Raw genomic sequence first — 16,894 nt, forward strand, 5'->3', positions numbered from 1 at the left:
CCAATTCCAAGAATTTGTAGTGTCTTCTCTCAAAGATCAGCATGGGCACCTTTTTGACTTTTCGGTGGATTACTATCTGGAGCAGGTGGAGAGCCTCCTATGGCCCCTATTGTATATTGTATATCAGAGACGGAAGCGCACTGAAGCCCAGACCTTGCTGATGAGTCGATGAAGAGAGAGCAGCTGATGCGGTTTACGAACCCCACCGAGGAGGTCGAGGTTTAGAAGAGTCCGTGGCTGGCATCATCACACAAGCTCAGAGTTTCCAGGTTGTTGACTGGAAAAGCACGAGCAAGATCAAAGCGGACAGTTCTTTTGATGATTTCAAGCCCAGCTACGGCTTCTATTTCGACCAGAAATACGTGCCGAGGAAACGAAGAGGAGGGCGAACGAGGATGGAGGTTCGCGCGACGTGTTTGGGTTCCGGCTATTGGAGGAGAAGTACCGCTGACGTAAGGTGGTCCTTCGAAGTGTCATTGGTTGGCGTCGGGTCGGGAGGATTCGTGGACGACGATCTTTCGAGGTTCGTTCGTTTCGAACGGCGTGCTCTGCATCTCGGAGGGCTGCCATTTGCTGCTGTTACTTTGACTCGCATCCAAGATATTCGATAAATCTTCTCGAGTCTCGGCGGCTTCTCTGACTACGCTCGTACACGTCGTCTTTCTTGTGTTTGACATATCCACACGAACATGTTTCCGATCGATGTTGCAACGCATTGCGGCTCGCAGTCCGTATGCGATGCATGTGTCTAGGATCGAATAAGGATATGAGTCTATATCCGACTGGGGCAATCAGACTGCATTTCTCTACCGAGACGGATGGGGCAATCGAGTAGCTCTGGGCGTTGATGTTTTTTTTACCTACATGCGCCACCAAATCACGTCTCTTGGTCTTCCTCGAGGCTGGAGCGCAACGGTGATGTTGGTATAGGTAACGACAGAGTTTCATCGGTGCTCCTTGCAATACGGCGAGGGCGGCGTCTGGCTGATATCGCAAGCTGGGGTTGAGCGGATGTGAGGTGTACGTTAGAGCGAGATTAGCGATTCATTGGAGGAAGGGATCTCGAGGTATTTTGACGGAACGTTGTTCGGAGAGATAGACGATCTGCCATCATTCCACGCGAGCGGCCCTCCCACCGTCTGCCCAGCCTGGCCATCCCCTCACCGTCTGCTCCACCACGGAGGCCTTCATAACCAACCGCTCCTCGTTCGACCCAATCCGTCCGCGTCATGCCCACCCTCCTTTCCCGCCCGTCCATCCTGCTCTCCCAGCCCGACTCTCCTTACAACACCACTCTCCCTCCTTATTTCCACTTTCACTCTTCTCCTCTCCCCTCTCCACAACCTTCCTTCTTCGCTGTCGCCGGTCAGTTTCTCGCTCTTTTACTTCCTGCTCGACGCGTCACTCATATTCTGTTCCTCCAGAAGACTTTTATACCCCCGGTCGACCCCTCCCCGAGGAGCCTAACATGCATGAGCTCCTTTCGGCCGCGTTCCTTGCGTCTCGTTCCCGAGTAGTCCGCGTACGTCGTCCTCTCTTTCTTTCAACCGCACGGCTGCTCACAAACCACATCGATTATCCATCCTGCCGACTCTCTTTTTTTTTTTTACTCGCTTCTTCCACACGGACACAAAAAACCATTACTCAGTTCTTCGATCTCCCGCCTAATCCAGCCGCTTTCTTGTCCAACCTCTTCCTCCCCGTGCCTGGGCCACACAAAGTGCGTTTTCGAACATTCCTTGGCCCTCCGTTTCACACTTGGAACGAACTTGCCAGACCGCGATTTCCAACTAAGCCCCTTTCGTCCTCTTTTAGTCTTTCACTCCTCCGATCAGTATGTGGGTCCACAACCCCGACCACTCGGCGCGCCCCGTTGCCACTCCAACAATGGGCGACGACGTCTACGCCATCTTCAGCACCCACGAAGAGGTGGGTTCCCCGCATTTCTCTTTTTTGCATCGCATTTTGTTTTTCCTTCTGCTTTGAACTGTCGATGTGTCGTTCGGGTCCGAACATACCCGACTGGGATTACTTTGCATGTGTCGGCGGTGTTGCCCAATGACAATGGAACGCGAGTCGGGATTAGTCATCCGAGCCGGCTGGCGGCATCCGCTGCGAAGTCGGAGCTGCGCTTGACAATGAACGGATTCAAAAGAGTTCGTGCGGCATGTGGCCCCCGAGCCGAGGAGAGCGTGCGTCAGGAACGGAGGAGGCAAAACGCCTGCGAAATTATTTTTAAAAAAAAACAGGGCACGACACTGCCATCGCCTTCGCGCTCTCAATTGTTCGTCGCGCTGCTGCCGCCCTCGCATCATTCGCGACCACAGGGGTCGGTATATTCGCGGGCCATCCTGAGCGCTACGAACCAATCGAAAGTGCGTTATGACGTCGGGACGAGCACCCGGCAGGCCTTCGTCCGAGTCGACGCTGCATCATCTGTCAATTGCCCGCCGGTCGATGGGTTCAGCCCTGGATTTTGATTCCGATGTCGATTACAATCCAATCGCAGGCCATCGCTCGCGCTGGGCCCATTTGCCTTGATCAATTTTATGGTCTTGCTATTTTCAGCGCCCCGGTTCCCCTATTGCGTTTGAAAATCGCTTTTCCCTTATTATAGCCGTCCTTGGCTGCTTTGTGCTGACCTCCTTCTCGCTTTTTGCTTTCTCTTGCTCGTCCAAACCCGCCTCCTCGGATACCGCTCCTCCTCCCGCAACGCTAGGCCTGTGCCGTCCTGTCTCTATCGGGTTCCACCGTCTCCGTGACACCTGCCCTCGAGGAAGACTTGCGACCGATAGACTCCTTTGTTCAAATCGACCTCGCGTTGGTACGTGTGCCCCTTGTTTCAGTTTCACCCTCTGGCGTGTACATGCCTAACTTGTAATTTTTTGTTTGTTTCCCTTTCACATATATAGTCGGACGCGAACATGCACGCAACTCAACAGCATCGCTCGTCTTCCACGGCCTTCCATACCCACCTTCCAAAAATATTGCGCCCGTCGTCTTCCGCGTCGGACTTGTACGCAACACATATCCAGCACCAGCAGTCTCACTTGTCTTCGCCTTCGGAACGCGGCTCTCTGCAGCAGCAGCTTAACATGGACGCTGGTTATACCATGTCTTCAAACCCGCCAAACCCTCGGAGAATGTTCAGATCCGGTGACTGGATGTACGTACTTCATCTCCGTCCTTCATTTTCTTCCCGTTCCCTTCCATACCGCGCGACGCCTCGACACGGCGTCATTGTCGTAGGTCCTACGTCTGTAGTGATCTCAGTCTTTTTGACCCGTTCCGCTCCAGCGTGGACGAACAGCTGTAGGCCATGATCGGGTGCGCTGACGCTCGTTCTCCCGTCTGCCTCTAGTTGTTCTTCCGTTCATTGCGTGGCGCATAACTTTGGGTACGTGCTCTCTCGTTGTCCCGTTCGCCTTGGTCTCCCACCCTCTTCGTTTCTCTTCCCTCGAATCGCAATTTTAGGACTTCTTCCTCATCTCGAATCCTTCGTCTCATCGATTGCCACTCTTCCTTTCGCCGCTCTCTCCCCTTATAAAAACCCTTCTGTCCGTCTCGTAGCACCATGCTAACCATGTCGTATCATCACAGACGCAACCTCGCCTGCATCGGATGTGGCCACCCGCGCCCCAACAACGCCGTCCCTCCTCTCAGCCTGAACCTCCCCCTCTCTCCCCTCGGCCACACAAACCGTCTGCCCTCACCACGCTTCATCACTACCCCCTCCTTCGAAATGCCGTACGGCGAACCCGCGATCAATCTACACGGTCTCCAACAACCCACGGGCCCCCAATCGCAATCACAATCGCCCTACCAGTCGCTCAACATCAATCACATCCCTAACCACCCCCACCCCCACCACCACCACCACCCCTATCCGTCGCCCTCGTCCGCCTCCTCCACCACCACCACCTTCAACTTCAATCACCCCCAAACTGCGCCGCCCCATATTGCGCAGTTCTCTTCCCTGCCTCTGTCACCTTCGAACCCCGGTTTCAGTCTCAAGACTGCGACTGCGGGCTCCTCGAGTTCGTCGACCGCCTCGGCTTCGACGTCACCCTCGACTACGGGCAGCTCGTCGCACCATCTGTTGACGCCGAGCGGGAGGGCGTTGAGTAAAGGCGGGAAGGTGCAGAATATCAGTCCGGACCCGTTGATGCCTTGTGTGATGTATTGGCCGGATAATGAGCCGTTGCCGGAGGAGGGGCAGTTGAGGCCGAGTACGGCTGTTGGTGTCCCGGTGAGTTTTTTCTTTTCTTTTAACTACTGTGATGGTAAAGCAAGTTTCTGACTCGCATATGTGTGCTAGCATCCTCCGATTTTAAACACGGGCAATAGGGGTCCTATCGAGCATCAACCTGGAGACTGGATCTGCAGGAAGTGCAACTATTTGAACTGGAGGAGACGGAAAGTCTGCCAAACTTGCTTCCCTTGTACGTCTTTTCATTATTTCTCTTCGATGTCAAGCCCCATCTCATTTCATTTACATAGACGCCGAGGGTAACGGCGACTCTGTCTCTGCTGCCGTACAGCAGGACCGCATCGCGCTTCTCACGTCGCTCATGACGCAACAGCAACTCCAAGCCCACCAGACCGCGCAGCTCCAGCATCACCAACAGCAACAGTCTTCGCCCACCTCTCGTTCTCCCTTCTCCACGTCTTCCTCACCCGGTCTTAGACGTCCACAGGACCTGACGGTGAACGTGATGTCGATGTCCCCACAGGTCCTGCACACCTCCATCCCCCGCTCACAGCAGCGTCCCGGTCTCGAGTCGCCGTTCTCGCCCTTGTCGCCGCTGAGACACGAGTCTCCCCGTTCGCGCGCGTACCAGCTCGAGTTGCAGCAGTCCCGTCACGACGAACAGCTCTCGCCTCCCATATACCAGACCTCGCAGCCCGCTCAGCCCCAGTCTGCGCACTTCAACAACGCCCAGCAGCAGCAGCAGGTCCAGTCGCATACTTCGCTTCCCGCGTTGAGGATGTCGTCGTCGCTCTTCCCCGGTGCCGGCGCGTTCACTCATCAAGGACAAGGACAAGGTCACAATCAGGGACCTCTAGGACCGGGCCCGCTCCTCCCGAGCTTCTTGCAAGATATCGTTCAGAGCCCGTCGCTCTCTCCGACTTCGACGTCTTCGGCCGATTTGAGCGTCGACGAGTGTCATACGAATCCGGAGTCGATGTCGATCTACTCGCATTCGCCTACGCGTGCTGATCGCGTGAATTTCTACGGCGCTGTTGTCGGCCCAGGGATCGGTATGGGCGGCGGGATGGGGACGAGCGGGATGGGCAGGGGCGAGCAGGAGCGGGAGAGGGAGAGGGAGAGGGGGGACAGTGCGAGTAATGGGAGTGGGTCTAGCGTGAGCTTGGGGTTGGGGAATATCTGGAGGTTGGACGGGGCGGAGAGTAAGAGTTTGGCGACGACGGGGGTGCCGTATCATGAGGATGTGAGGGCGAAGAGGAGGGGGAGTTATGAGTTTGCTTAGGTCATCTTTGTTGTGGGCCTGCATTGGACGTGATTGATTTGTTCACGCATCGTATGTCTTTCTTTTATGTGTGCACCATTTGTTGGTCTGTGCTGACGTTTCACGCTATAGCTGTCGTTCTTGTCGATACATTACTCTCTCATTTTATCGCTCTCGACTCTGGATTCCATCTCTCGCGGACACCCCAACGTATACATTATACACATACACACTTGTGTCTCCCTCTGCTTTTCCCTTTCTTTTATATCTCTAAGGCCACCCTTCACTAATACTTGTCTCCTTCTTGTCCTTGCGCTTGGCCACCCTCATCACCTTTCCTTTTCAACCTCAAAAACCTGGGATTTTCTATCATCGGATGGAGACGTCGCTTCCTATATCTTTTGACTTTATGCTCCCTCGCAACTTTTGCTTTTAACGTTCCAGCCTGGGCTGCTTCCCTCATTCTATTACTCGCGCGCTCAGGGCGTCTTTTTGCTTCCTTGCTTGCTTCCTTTATTTACTCATCTCATCATCTGCTCTTGGTCACGTCCGCTCATACTCGTCGCCGTCGTTGTCGATAGTGCATCACTTCACTCAACTCCCACTGCCCACTGTCTCGTCGGATCATACATACATATACATAACATATATTCGAACCCCTCATCTCGAATCCAATCCAATCCAATCCAATCCCATCCACAGGAAGACTTGTGTTCCTTTTTTGTCTGTCTGTTCTCGCTCTCCGTTCACCCCTCTTGTCTCCTCCTCCTCGCTCCTGTACATTGACAGCTGTACGTATACTTACTGCTATGTACATTCCCCCTTGTCCCACCCGTCACCCGTCTCTTGTCCTGTTTTCTGTCATTTGTCATCACACCCCTGTCCCTTGTCTTGTCCAATCCTCCGCGTACTCGTTTACTCGTTGTCAATGTCATCGTATTTTCTTGCTCATCGGTATCTGTGCACGTCCCTTCGCCTGGGTATTACACCGTCGGGTCCTCTGCGATGACGACTAGTATGACGCGAAGAGCGAAGAAATTATCTCATTCTTATCTCGAAGTTGAACGAATTCGAACTCCTGTCACTAGAAGTCTTCGACGAGACAGGGTCGATTGATTTTGATTTGACGAGGTGAGTGCGTGCATGCGTAGGATGACGACGTCGATGGAGCTTTGAAGTCCTTGACGAGACGTTGAGGGTGTCCTGTCAGTCTAAATATTGCCCAGTGTTCGGACGAGGACTTCTCGGACACGAGTCGATTATATTCCTATGACGTGTATAGGATCTGAAAATGGGATATTGTAAAAATTGTTGGAGCTCGAAGATAATATTTTTTCGTGGATGCTTCTGCCGCTGTCAAGTGCGCCGGAGAGAATAAATTGAGTGTGAAATGCCGCTCAAGTGAAAGCACGTGGCGGTTGTTTGGATCAGAGGGCGTTGGCAAACAAAGCAAGACGCGTCGAACGCGTGTCGGCTCGACGCGTCCGAGTGACCTCTGCTTTGACTGGGTGCAAGCTTGATGGTACGCTAGGCTCTGCTCAGGAAACTGCCACGATGACCGCCTCTGGATCGCCGTCTCGACCTGTCTTCTTGCTCTCCGACTTTTACGCCTCCTCGTCCGCCCCCATCTTCGCCCCCACGCGCTATCTCCAGCCATACATCCCTCCCTCCACGAATCCCTCTCCAGACTCCGATCTCCTCAAATCCATCCGCGCCGCCCTCCGAGGCTCAGACACCTCCCCACACGAAGTCCACTCTGCTTTCTACGACTGGCCACGTCCCGGCACGGGCTCCTCCACCCTCCGTCGCGAAGTCTCCTGGAACCGAAACACGGTCGTGCTCAGCTCAGGCGGCGTCATCTGCAGACAATGGTCCTTCGCACACGAACAGCAACCCATTCAATGCGTCTGCGTCGGCCATCTCGAGCAAACGGGCATCATCGTCTCCTCGCGCTCCTCTGGGAACTACACCTCCGAGTTCCACGCAGGACCTTCTAAATCCCCATCTGACGACTCCTCTAACCGTCCCACGTTCGGTCCGTTTGCTCGTGCGGAGCAGGAGCGCAAGCGTGCTATCGAGCCTGAAACCCGTTCCCGTGCCGTCTTTGTTTTTCTGAGGAGTATGGGCAAGATATACCTCGAGAATGGGGTGGAGTATGCGTTTGCGTTGCCCTTTATCGTCAGGAAGGCGTGGCCGTTATTTCCCCATGGTGTGGTCATGCAGAGGGTTTTGGATGCGAGTGAGGTGAAAGAGGCGGAGGAGTCGGGCGATGAACCACTCCCGACGTTGTTCTCCATGACGAGTCCTCTGGCGGAGGCGACAGTCGTCGGGATGGCATCGACTATTATTGGCGGTTTCAAAGGGATTTCACCGGTGTTGGAGGAGGAAAGCGAAGGGAGTTTCGTACCGCCGAAGGAGATGATCGTGGAGGTGACAGGACGAACGGCAGGAGACGACGTCGACATTCTCGTCTCAGTCGACGCGGACAAGAGGACGCTGTCCATCTGGCGATACATCTACGTCAAACCGAAAGACCTGCCCTCTGCCAAAGGACCCTCCCGTTCGCGGAAAAAGCGGGCTTCGACGGCTATGCCAGGACGACAACGGACCTCGCTCGGTGCGAACGAATCATTCACTTATCCCGCTCCTCCCCCACTTGCGACCAACACCACAGTGGACGACCATCCACTCGAAAAGTCACCCGCCACATCCGATACACAACTCGCTCCTCTGTCCGCCTTGCCTGGCATGGCTCCCTCATTAACCACGATGACCGCCATGGCCAACCTCGTCCAAGCACCAGAAAATTCAAAACCCCTGTCCTTGCCTTCTTCGCCTGCACCGAAGGCGACGAGGAGGAACTCGCTGGGTCAGAAGGATCCGAATTCGACGGCGGAGAGGATGTCGGCGATGGCGAGGGCGGAGGCGGTCGAGGCTGCGTTGGGTGCGACGGATCATACGAGGATGAGGTCGACGCATTGGGTCACGAAGCTGTATAGTGTTGATATATCTGAAGCCGAGTGAGCATCCATCGTGCTCTTCCTATTTCTTCTCCCTTGAACTTTATCAACTAATCACGGTCTGATATCTAGTGCAACAGCGTGGCGGCAGATTTCCGTCTCTGTGTTCGACCAACGATGGGACGGGAAAGACCACAGAGCTCTCATCGGAATCTGTCTTCCCGCCTCCAAAACCCTCTCCGTCTTCTCGTACCTCCGATACGAGGACAAAACCATGCGAATAACCCCTCTGACCCAACGTCCCGCCCTCTCCTCTGTCGCTCTGCGTTTCTCACGAGATAACATCTACGATTTACTCGTTGCTAACCCCGAAGGAGACCTCACCGTCCTCACGCACGGACTACGAGAATGGCGAATCGCAAATAACGCTATTTCGCCAGCGGACGCCACGAATCCCGATACACCAGGCGGCGGGAAACGTATCGCGAGCCTAAGCGACGCGAACGGCTCGTCCGTGAGGATCACATTCGCAGACAAAACCGCTATGGTCACGACATTCGATTGCGCACCACAGGATATCCTCACATCGCAATGTTTGCAGGTTCTCGCCGTCACGCTTCCCGGCGAGGCGGCACACGATCTACATCTGCTGTTCACGATGAAGTGGGTGAGGAGGAGACGAGATTGCTCGGAAGGTGTCGAGTTTGCGTGTTTTTCAGAGGCGTTGGGAGAGCTGTTTGGTCTGGATCTCGTATGGAACGATAAACCGCTCACTTTAGCGAGCATCGTCGCGAGCACAAGCACGAGCAGCATCACGAGCGCGACTTCCTCCACTCCGTCAACCCCATGGTCACGACTCGCCACCATATCCACCACCTCTTCCTTCTCTCGCTACACCGACGACCCCCTCCTCTCCTCCGGCTTCTCCCTCCCACCAACGCCAACACACCGTCCGCAACGCATATCCTCCTCCCGACGCCCGCATCCCCTCCTCTCACCCGTTTTGAACTCTCTGCATATGCTCGGTGAGGATCTGAGACTGGTCGTGAGCCGACATGCGGAGTTGGTTAGGTTGGCGAGATTGATTTGTTCGGTGGCGAGGGTGATCAGGCCGGAGTGGGTTGACTATTGGAAGAGGTTGGTCCCGGCAGCGATGCAGGGATGGGTCTCTCCCGCTAATAGTACGTATTCACTCCCTCCGTTTCTTTAAATTGCCAGTATCACTAACACAAACTAAACTGAATTATGCAGGTCCTCGATTCGTAGACGACCACCTCCCCGTCTGGCCCCCGGACATGACCACCCTCTTCTACGGCCGACTCGCCCAACCCGACTGGGGTCTCCCCTGGTACGACACCAACCGCCTCTCCTCCCAATTCAAAACCACGCCTTCCTACCCCTACGGCCGTCTCGACCCTCTCACCTTCCTCCGTCAATTCACCGCCATCCACAAATCCCTCGCGGACAAAGCTTCCGAAACGACGACGATCCAACGCGCGACGAACGCCCTACAGCTCCTCGTCAGCGTGAACGAGAACTTTAATTTCGGGGGGAGCAGTTCGAGTGGGGCCGGGGCGGGGGCTGGGATGGGCGGGAGTACGAGTTTGGAGAGCGGGAGTGATTTTTTGGGCAGTTTGCCGTTGGGGTTGGCGGGCCCGATGAGAGAGATCGCGAGGACGTGTCAGTTGCATCCGGGGCAGGATTGGCATGGGGCGGCGTATTCGTTCGTTGGGAGGAATGATCTTGCGGAGGGGTTGGCGATGGGGGGCAAGGTGAGGGCGGAGGAGGAGAAGAGGAGTGCGGGGTATAAGCCTGTGAAGGATTATCTTGTAGGTTTTTTCTCTCTTCTCTCTCTCGCAGTGGCGTGAATTCACTTATGGGACTTTTCAGGCATCGAAGCCAAGACGGACGATACGTTCCCTTATCGAGCAGGCGAATGCACTCGCGGTCAGCGAGCTCGATACGAAACTTGGGGTTGAAGTCGCGTTGGATGATTTCACGAAGATACGATTTGGGCAGGATAAGCGATTGGAAGAGGTCGCTAGGATGTTGCGTTCGTCGACCGTTGCTTCGATCAAGCTACCAGATCGGCCTGAACTCAAGTACGTTGTTTCCCTCCTTCGGTCGCTTCTCGTATCTGACCTCGGTTCCACAGTGACCAAGACCAGGTAAAGGAACAACAAAACCAAGTTCTTCGAATCGCAGAGCGGACCCTCGCTCTCCCACTCGGTCGGGCGATGTTCACATTCGGTTCTGTGGCTACCGTTACTCGCGAGGCCTACTCTATCCCCAAGATGGAGTTCGGCGTTCGTATCTTCCCCCAAAACCTGGCCGTCACACCCGAACCTTATAAGATCCCCGTGGAGTCTCTGAACTGGGGAGACTTCCACAACGGTGTGGCCGCAGCATTGCGCATCTCACCCACATCAGAGGTCATCGACAGCTCCTGGATCAAGTTCAACAAACCCTCCGAGCTCACTCCCGAGCATGCCGGGTTCCTGTACGGCCTGGGCCTGACGGGCCATCTGAAGGAGATGCTGACCTGGCACACGTTCAGCTATCTTACGCCCAAGCATGATCTGACGTCCATTGGCGTGTTGCTCGGTTTAGCAGCAGCGAACGTCGGCACCGGGAACCGACATGTCACCAAGCTCCTAGCTGTGCACACCCCCGCCTTGCTCCCGACGCCGAGCATCGACTTGAATGTTCCGCTAATCACGCAGACGGCGGGATTAGTCGGTATCGGACTGCTCTTCATGGGCACCAAGCATCGTCGTATGGCCGAGGTCTGTCTGAGGCAAATCGGGAGAGGTGACCTCACGCAGCCTGACCTCAGCAACGAACATCGCGAGGCGTATACTATGGCTGCTGCGTTGGCGTTCGGGATGGTCATGCTTGGCAAAGGGTCAGCGAACATGATTCCCGCCGATGAGGCTTTGGTGACGGAGTTGCGTATACTCGTACATGGAGAGGCACCCTCTCACCAAAGCTCGAAACGAACACGGGCCGCGTTCGATATCAACCTCACTTCCCCTGCAGCTACGATCGCCCTTGGACTCATGTACCTCAAGACAGAGAGCCAAGAGGTCGCAGACGTGCTCACCATCCCCGACACAATCCTTGCGTTGAACAAAATCCCACCTGGGTTTTTGCTGCTTAGGGTGTTAGCGAGGGCGTTGATCATGTGGGATACCATCAAGCCTACACACGCGTGGGTGGATGCACAGATTCCGCCCTCAATTGCCTATATAATGAAGAGTCGTGCGACGGTGAAGGTGATCGATGAGGCGGTTGAGTTGGCGTATTACAATCTGGTCGCAGGATGTTGTTTTGCGATCGCTTTGAAGTTCGCGGGCACGGCAAGGGAGGAACCGTATAGCTTGCTCATCATGTATCACGACATGTTCAGTCGCCTGGCTTACACGAATGGTGAGTTCTCGCTCTCTCTCCCTACCTGTGAACTTGCTAACCCGGGTCCGTTCAGGAGCGGCTTTCGACCACCGAATCAAACGGCATGCCATCCGAGATGGTCTCAACCTCATTTCGATTTCGCTCAACATGGTCATGGCTGGAACCGGTGAGATAAACTGTCTGCGAAGGTTGAGGTATGCCTACGGCATGTACAACCAGGCCATGCGTTACGGTACGCATATGGCGACGCATATGTCGTTAGGCCTTCTCTTCCTCGGAGGCGGGCGCTTCACACTGGGCAACTCGGACGCGGCGGTCGTTTGCATGATAGCCGCTTTCTTTCCTCGCTTTGCGCCTATATCGGCGGACAACAAATCGTACCTTCAAGCGCTCAGGCATCTCTGGGTTCTCGCCGTCGAACCTCGCTGTTTAATAGCTCGCGACGTCGATACGAAAGAGATCGTGTATCTTCCGGTCAAGATCAGAGTGAAGGAGGGCACCGAGACGAGCATATCACAACTTATCTCGCCCACGCTCATCCCGGACTTTGACAAGTTGCAGTCCATTCGTGTTGATACACCCAGGTACTGGCCTTTCTATCTCGACTTCCACCACATGCCCCGACATCGGGATACTCTGCTCCAGAACCAGACCATCTTCGTCAAGCGTCGAACAGCCTTCCTCAGCTACTTGGAGGATCCCAAAGGAAGTCGAAGCTTGTTTGTTCGTTCCGGGTCTTCTACGGGTGATGCGGCAACGCTCGATTTCCCTCGTCTGACGGACACTAAGCCTCATCCAGCGAGCGACCTCACCCGATTCATCTCATCCTTCTCCAACAATCCGTTCTTCCTCGCATTTGCGGACCACTTCTGTCGAGATAGTCCAGACGACACGGATGCCGAAAAGCTATTTTATAACTTTTGCCACGCCAGTCTCTTGGACTGTATTCTTCAAGACAAGCCGCAGACACTACAATCGTATATCATGCTCTACCGCTATCGGACAATGCCCTCCAGTTCTCGTTACTTCCATCTCCGACTACAAGACCTCCGATTCGCTGTCGACTTCTATACTAAGGTTTTCGATCGGCGTTTCAGCGGCCGGGCGGAGAACAACCCTCGAGCGCCGCTCATTCGTGATAGCACGCTCTCCGGTGTTCTCTACGCGCTCGACCAACAGCTCGACACGATTCGCAACGACGATGCCTTTTTGGAGACGCTGGGCAACTATGCCCGGGGCGAATTGATGCCTGCGCTTGCCTCCGCATCACCACAGGCTCTGAACATGTCGCAGAAGTTGGCTTGGTACCTCTTGCGGAATAATGTCCCGGTCTCGACGCTCCTCACGGTGCTGCAAAGCCTTGCCCAACATGCGCATGCCCATTGTCTGAGTCTGCCTCCGCCGGATGGGACGGACGATTCGGAAGCGCTGGCGATGGGGATAAGGGAGGTTTTGCACACGACGGGGACGCAGATGACGACGACGTTGGGGTCTGGATGGTCGATGAGGTCTTTGGATGAGATTATGACTGCGTGGAAGGCCAGATAGGACTAGGGCCTGACTGTATTGGACTTGCTCGTACTTTGAGGAGATCCATCAGGGCGTACGCGCTGCCGGTCGAGTTGGAGCGGCGTTGAATTGTATAATGCAAGGTCCAGTCTGCGTTGCTCCGTTTACTCTGTTCGGACCGTTGTACTTGCATGGATGGAATAGTGTTTGCTTTAATTTGTATAGAATCCCTCGCTATCGATGTTTTCAAGCTGTTCGTTCATTTCTGCACCTGTCACCGTGTATTGTTAGTCTCCATTGGCATAGCAAGGACCTATGTACCCTTGGCTTTGTACTCCTATGACGAAGAGTGTGAAGATACATCAACAAACACGGAGCATAGGTATGTCAGAATGATTCAGAGTGATAGGGAGGTGTAAGCAAACCCGATTCCTCTCGCTGACGGAGTAGCGCCCCTCCCGTGTTCTTACATGTACATGCCGCCGACAGCTGACGGGCGATCCACTATATTTATCCCTTATAGGACCTGTCTCCATGAAGCAAAATAGCGCGTATGTCGGTGAGCATGTCTCAGCAACGCCACCATTGATCACACTAAGCCAAAGTCATCTCAATCTTTAGAAGTCTGTTTGTGGCGGCGGCGGCGGTCACGAAGTTGGAACCGTATATGCGGCGCAACGGTCATTACTTCTGGACACGAGACCCGATGCGGTAAGTAGGAACGTTCTTATCGCGTATCTTACATGTACCGAGCTTTTACTGACTGAGTCTCAATGTCTAGAACTTTTGATATCCCGGTGAACGTGGGGAATGGCCGTTCAGCGCCCGATTGTTCAGCGGTGCAAGGTATGGGGAGGCACTGTGGTGTCTTACAGCTCGAACTCCGCAAGGCGGTTCATTTTCAACTCATGCACTCCGACTCGTCCTGGATAGTCCACGGCCTTGTCCATGTAGAGAGGATTTCCAATTCATCGCAGGTTTCTAACCGCCTATCTGCTTCGCAAAAGCCCATGCACCAAGTCTTCTCGTCGGGATGCTGACGGAGGGCTGACTTTATTGCTGCCCGCCGTGAACTGCATGTATCAGCGAGCGGCATCTGTGGCCCATCAGCACGTTTGTGCGATATAGAGATAGAAGGGTGTATGCGCATTTTTCAGGAAAACCATCCGCGGCTCCGATGGACGAAAAACCGACTGGAGTGTGGCCACGATTAACAATGAATACTAATCACCATCAATATAATTGAAGTGATGTGTGGCGCGGGCATGACGAGCTGAGATATGTATACCTCCGTAGTAGTCATTGAAGACTATCGCAGCGAAGAGGACGAACTTTCGACAGAGCGCTCACGCACGAAATTGGTCAACAATATTTGTTTGTTTTGAGAGTTCCGTATGACAGAGTGCAAATGCGCGCTAGTGGTACATGCTGTGCAGCGATTAAATAACGGGTCGAAAAGATGGATGGAGGTATGGCGATGGAAGGTGGGTGACAGCAGAGGATGAGGGTGACGAATATTGCAGAAATTATCGGATGATATCTATGGAAAAACAACGTTGGAGAAAGGGAGAGGGTGTTTATCATACAGACACTATGTATGGCAGAGATGGATGATGCAGATGGTAGGCGTAAAGACCGAGTCCGGGAGGAGGTACCGTAGGGGAAAGCACAAGACTCGAAGCTGAAGACTTATGAGACGGTAGCCATAGCCAAAGTCGAACGCTTGTAAGTCGGTGACCGATTGATGCCGGACTGGATGACCTTTTCCCTGCGCTGCTGCACCGCCTGAGAAGAAAGTCAGTGTCAACGTATGATGGGAATTCGCTACCGTAAGTGTACATACCAAGTTCAACCTATCAAGCATGCCGACCGTGGTCTCCCAGTCAACGCAAGCGTCGGTGATGGAGACACCGTGCTTGAGACCTGAAGGGCCCTCGGCGGGAACGTCTTGCCTGCCAGAGTTGATGTGCGACTCGATCATCACACCCGTGATGGTACGATCGCCAGCCTCGAGTTGCTCGCAGATGTTGTCGGTCACCTTGGGTTGGTTATTGTGATCCTTCTGCGAGTTACCATCTAAAAATAAGAAATGCCGTGAAAAAAAGTTGGTCAGCAGGGTTGTTTCGTACACGAGTGACACGACCCATGCCAGCAAAGCAAACCATATGGAGTGCCGAACTATGAGAAATGTTACGGTATGGAATGAAGCACTTACGGCTACAGTCTATCATGATTGAAGTGTGGTGATGGGGACGGGCCTTCTCGATGGCGGAGGCAGCGGCCTTGACATGCTCGGCAGCGAAGTTAGGGCCTTTTGAACCGCCACGAAGGATAACGTGAACGTTCTGGTTACCCCTGGTCTTGACAATGGCAGCGATACCCTGCTCGGTGACACCCATGAAGGCGTGGGGGTTCGAGGAGGAGCGCATGGCGTCGACGGCGACCGAGACGCTGCCGTCCGTACCATTCTTGAAACCGATGGGGAAGGAGACACCGGAGGCGAGCTCGCGGTGAAGCTGAGACTCGGTGGTACGAGCGCCAATGGCGCCCCAAGAGATCAGGTCGGCGATGTACTGAGGCGAGATAGTGTCGAGAAGCTCGGAGCCGACGGGAACACCGAGGTCGGTCAGGTCACATAGGAGCTGTCGGGCTAGGCGCAGTCCTTTGTTGATCTGGAACGAACCATCGAGGTTGGGATCATTGATGAGACCCTTCCAGCCGACGGTGGTGCGTGGTTTCTGTCATGACAGGTCAGACTAGGTTGGGTGAAGTCCTGTAGGACACAAACTTACTTCACTGGAGTGAAAGAAAAATGTCCGACATCAACATAAGAACAGACGAAGGGAGAAAAAGCAGACTGACAAGTATGCGCGCATAACAATAAGGAGATTGGGCCAAGAATCCAGCTTCGCTTTCAGAAGCTTGGCGTACTCGATGGCCTGCTCGGTAGAGTGTATGGAGCAAGGACCGACGATGACGAGAAGACGGTCGTCGGCACCAGAGAGAATTCTGGCAGCATTGAAGCGAGCAGAAGCAATGGTGGCCTGCGAGTACTTGCTGGCAGGAATCTCGTGGCGGAGAAGCGCCGGCTGAACGAGTGGATCATACTATGAAGAAATGACGGAATTCTGTTAGAAAGAGTAAGACATCTGAAAGACATGAACGTACGCCAATGACACGCCTGTCCTGGATGTATTTCTCGAGCTGGACATCGTCCTTGGGGTCGGGGTAGGGAGTAACGGAATCGAAAGCCTTGGCCATTTCTGAGTCGGAGACCTCTAGTAGTAGAAAATGAGAAGAATGAAATGTAAGAGGAAGTCCCAATAATAAGAGGGAGAGGGGATGAGCTACGTCTGAACCTGCTCAAGGGCTCTTTTATAGGTTGGGACTCCATCGAATTGAGTATTTTGTGTAAGGGGCGCTACGGGGGGTGAGTCAGTGCTGTGGTTTCGGTCAAAAAGTTTGTAGATGGAGTGATCGAGATTACCCGCTCTCTGAATGGTTTCCCACAACGTGGCTATCTCCGTTCATGCACGTGCATCC

General features: G+C 54.2%; 3 protein-coding genes across 3 annotated transcripts; 2 read left to right on the forward strand and 1 right to left on the reverse strand.

Moving 5' to 3' along the window:
* Nucleotides 1-546: 546 nt before the first annotated feature.
* STEHIDRAFT_172775 (uncharacterized protein) lies at nucleotides 547-6,303 on the forward strand. Its single transcript, XM_007310644.1, has 11 exons — nucleotides 547-1,365; nucleotides 1,425-1,522; nucleotides 1,649-1,720; nucleotides 1,816-1,929; nucleotides 2,720-2,824; nucleotides 2,913-3,166; nucleotides 3,362-3,397; nucleotides 3,601-4,249; nucleotides 4,319-4,442; nucleotides 4,501-5,543; nucleotides 5,604-6,303. Exons 1-10 carry the CDS (start codon nucleotides 1,230-1,232, stop codon nucleotides 5,490-5,492), a joined length of 2,580 nt encoding a protein of 859 aa, XP_007310706.1. The 5' UTR covers nucleotides 547-1,229; the 3' UTR covers nucleotides 5,493-5,543; nucleotides 5,604-6,303.
* A 722-nt stretch (nucleotides 6,304-7,025) lies between these two features.
* Nucleotides 7,026-13,390, forward strand: STEHIDRAFT_142925 (uncharacterized protein; the record flags this gene model as incomplete). The annotated part of the gene is made up of 7 exons (XM_007310645.1): nucleotides 7,026-8,491; nucleotides 8,564-9,612; nucleotides 9,683-10,260; nucleotides 10,322-10,533; nucleotides 10,587-11,860; nucleotides 11,916-12,074; nucleotides 12,105-13,390. 7 exons carry the CDS (start codon nucleotides 7,026-7,028, stop codon nucleotides 13,388-13,390), a joined length of 6,024 nt encoding a protein of 2,007 aa, XP_007310707.1.
* Nucleotides 13,391-15,040: 1,650 nt separating this feature from the next.
* Nucleotides 15,041-16,612, reverse strand: STEHIDRAFT_115972 (3-deoxy-7-phosphoheptulonate synthase; the record flags this gene model as incomplete). Its single annotated transcript, XM_007310646.1, has 6 exons — nucleotides 15,041-15,136; nucleotides 15,195-15,427; nucleotides 15,567-16,089; nucleotides 16,144-16,147; nucleotides 16,214-16,458; nucleotides 16,520-16,612. 6 exons carry the CDS (start codon nucleotides 16,610-16,612, stop codon nucleotides 15,041-15,043), a joined length of 1,194 nt encoding a protein of 397 aa, XP_007310708.1.
* Nucleotides 16,613-16,894: the final 282 nt, after the last annotated feature.

Source organism: Stereum hirsutum (assembly GCF_000264905.1).
Source record: "Stereum hirsutum FP-91666 SS1 unplaced genomic scaffold STEHIscaffold_21, whole genome shotgun sequence".
Taxonomy (NCBI): Eukaryota; Fungi; Basidiomycota; class Agaricomycetes; order Russulales; family Stereaceae; genus Stereum; species Stereum hirsutum.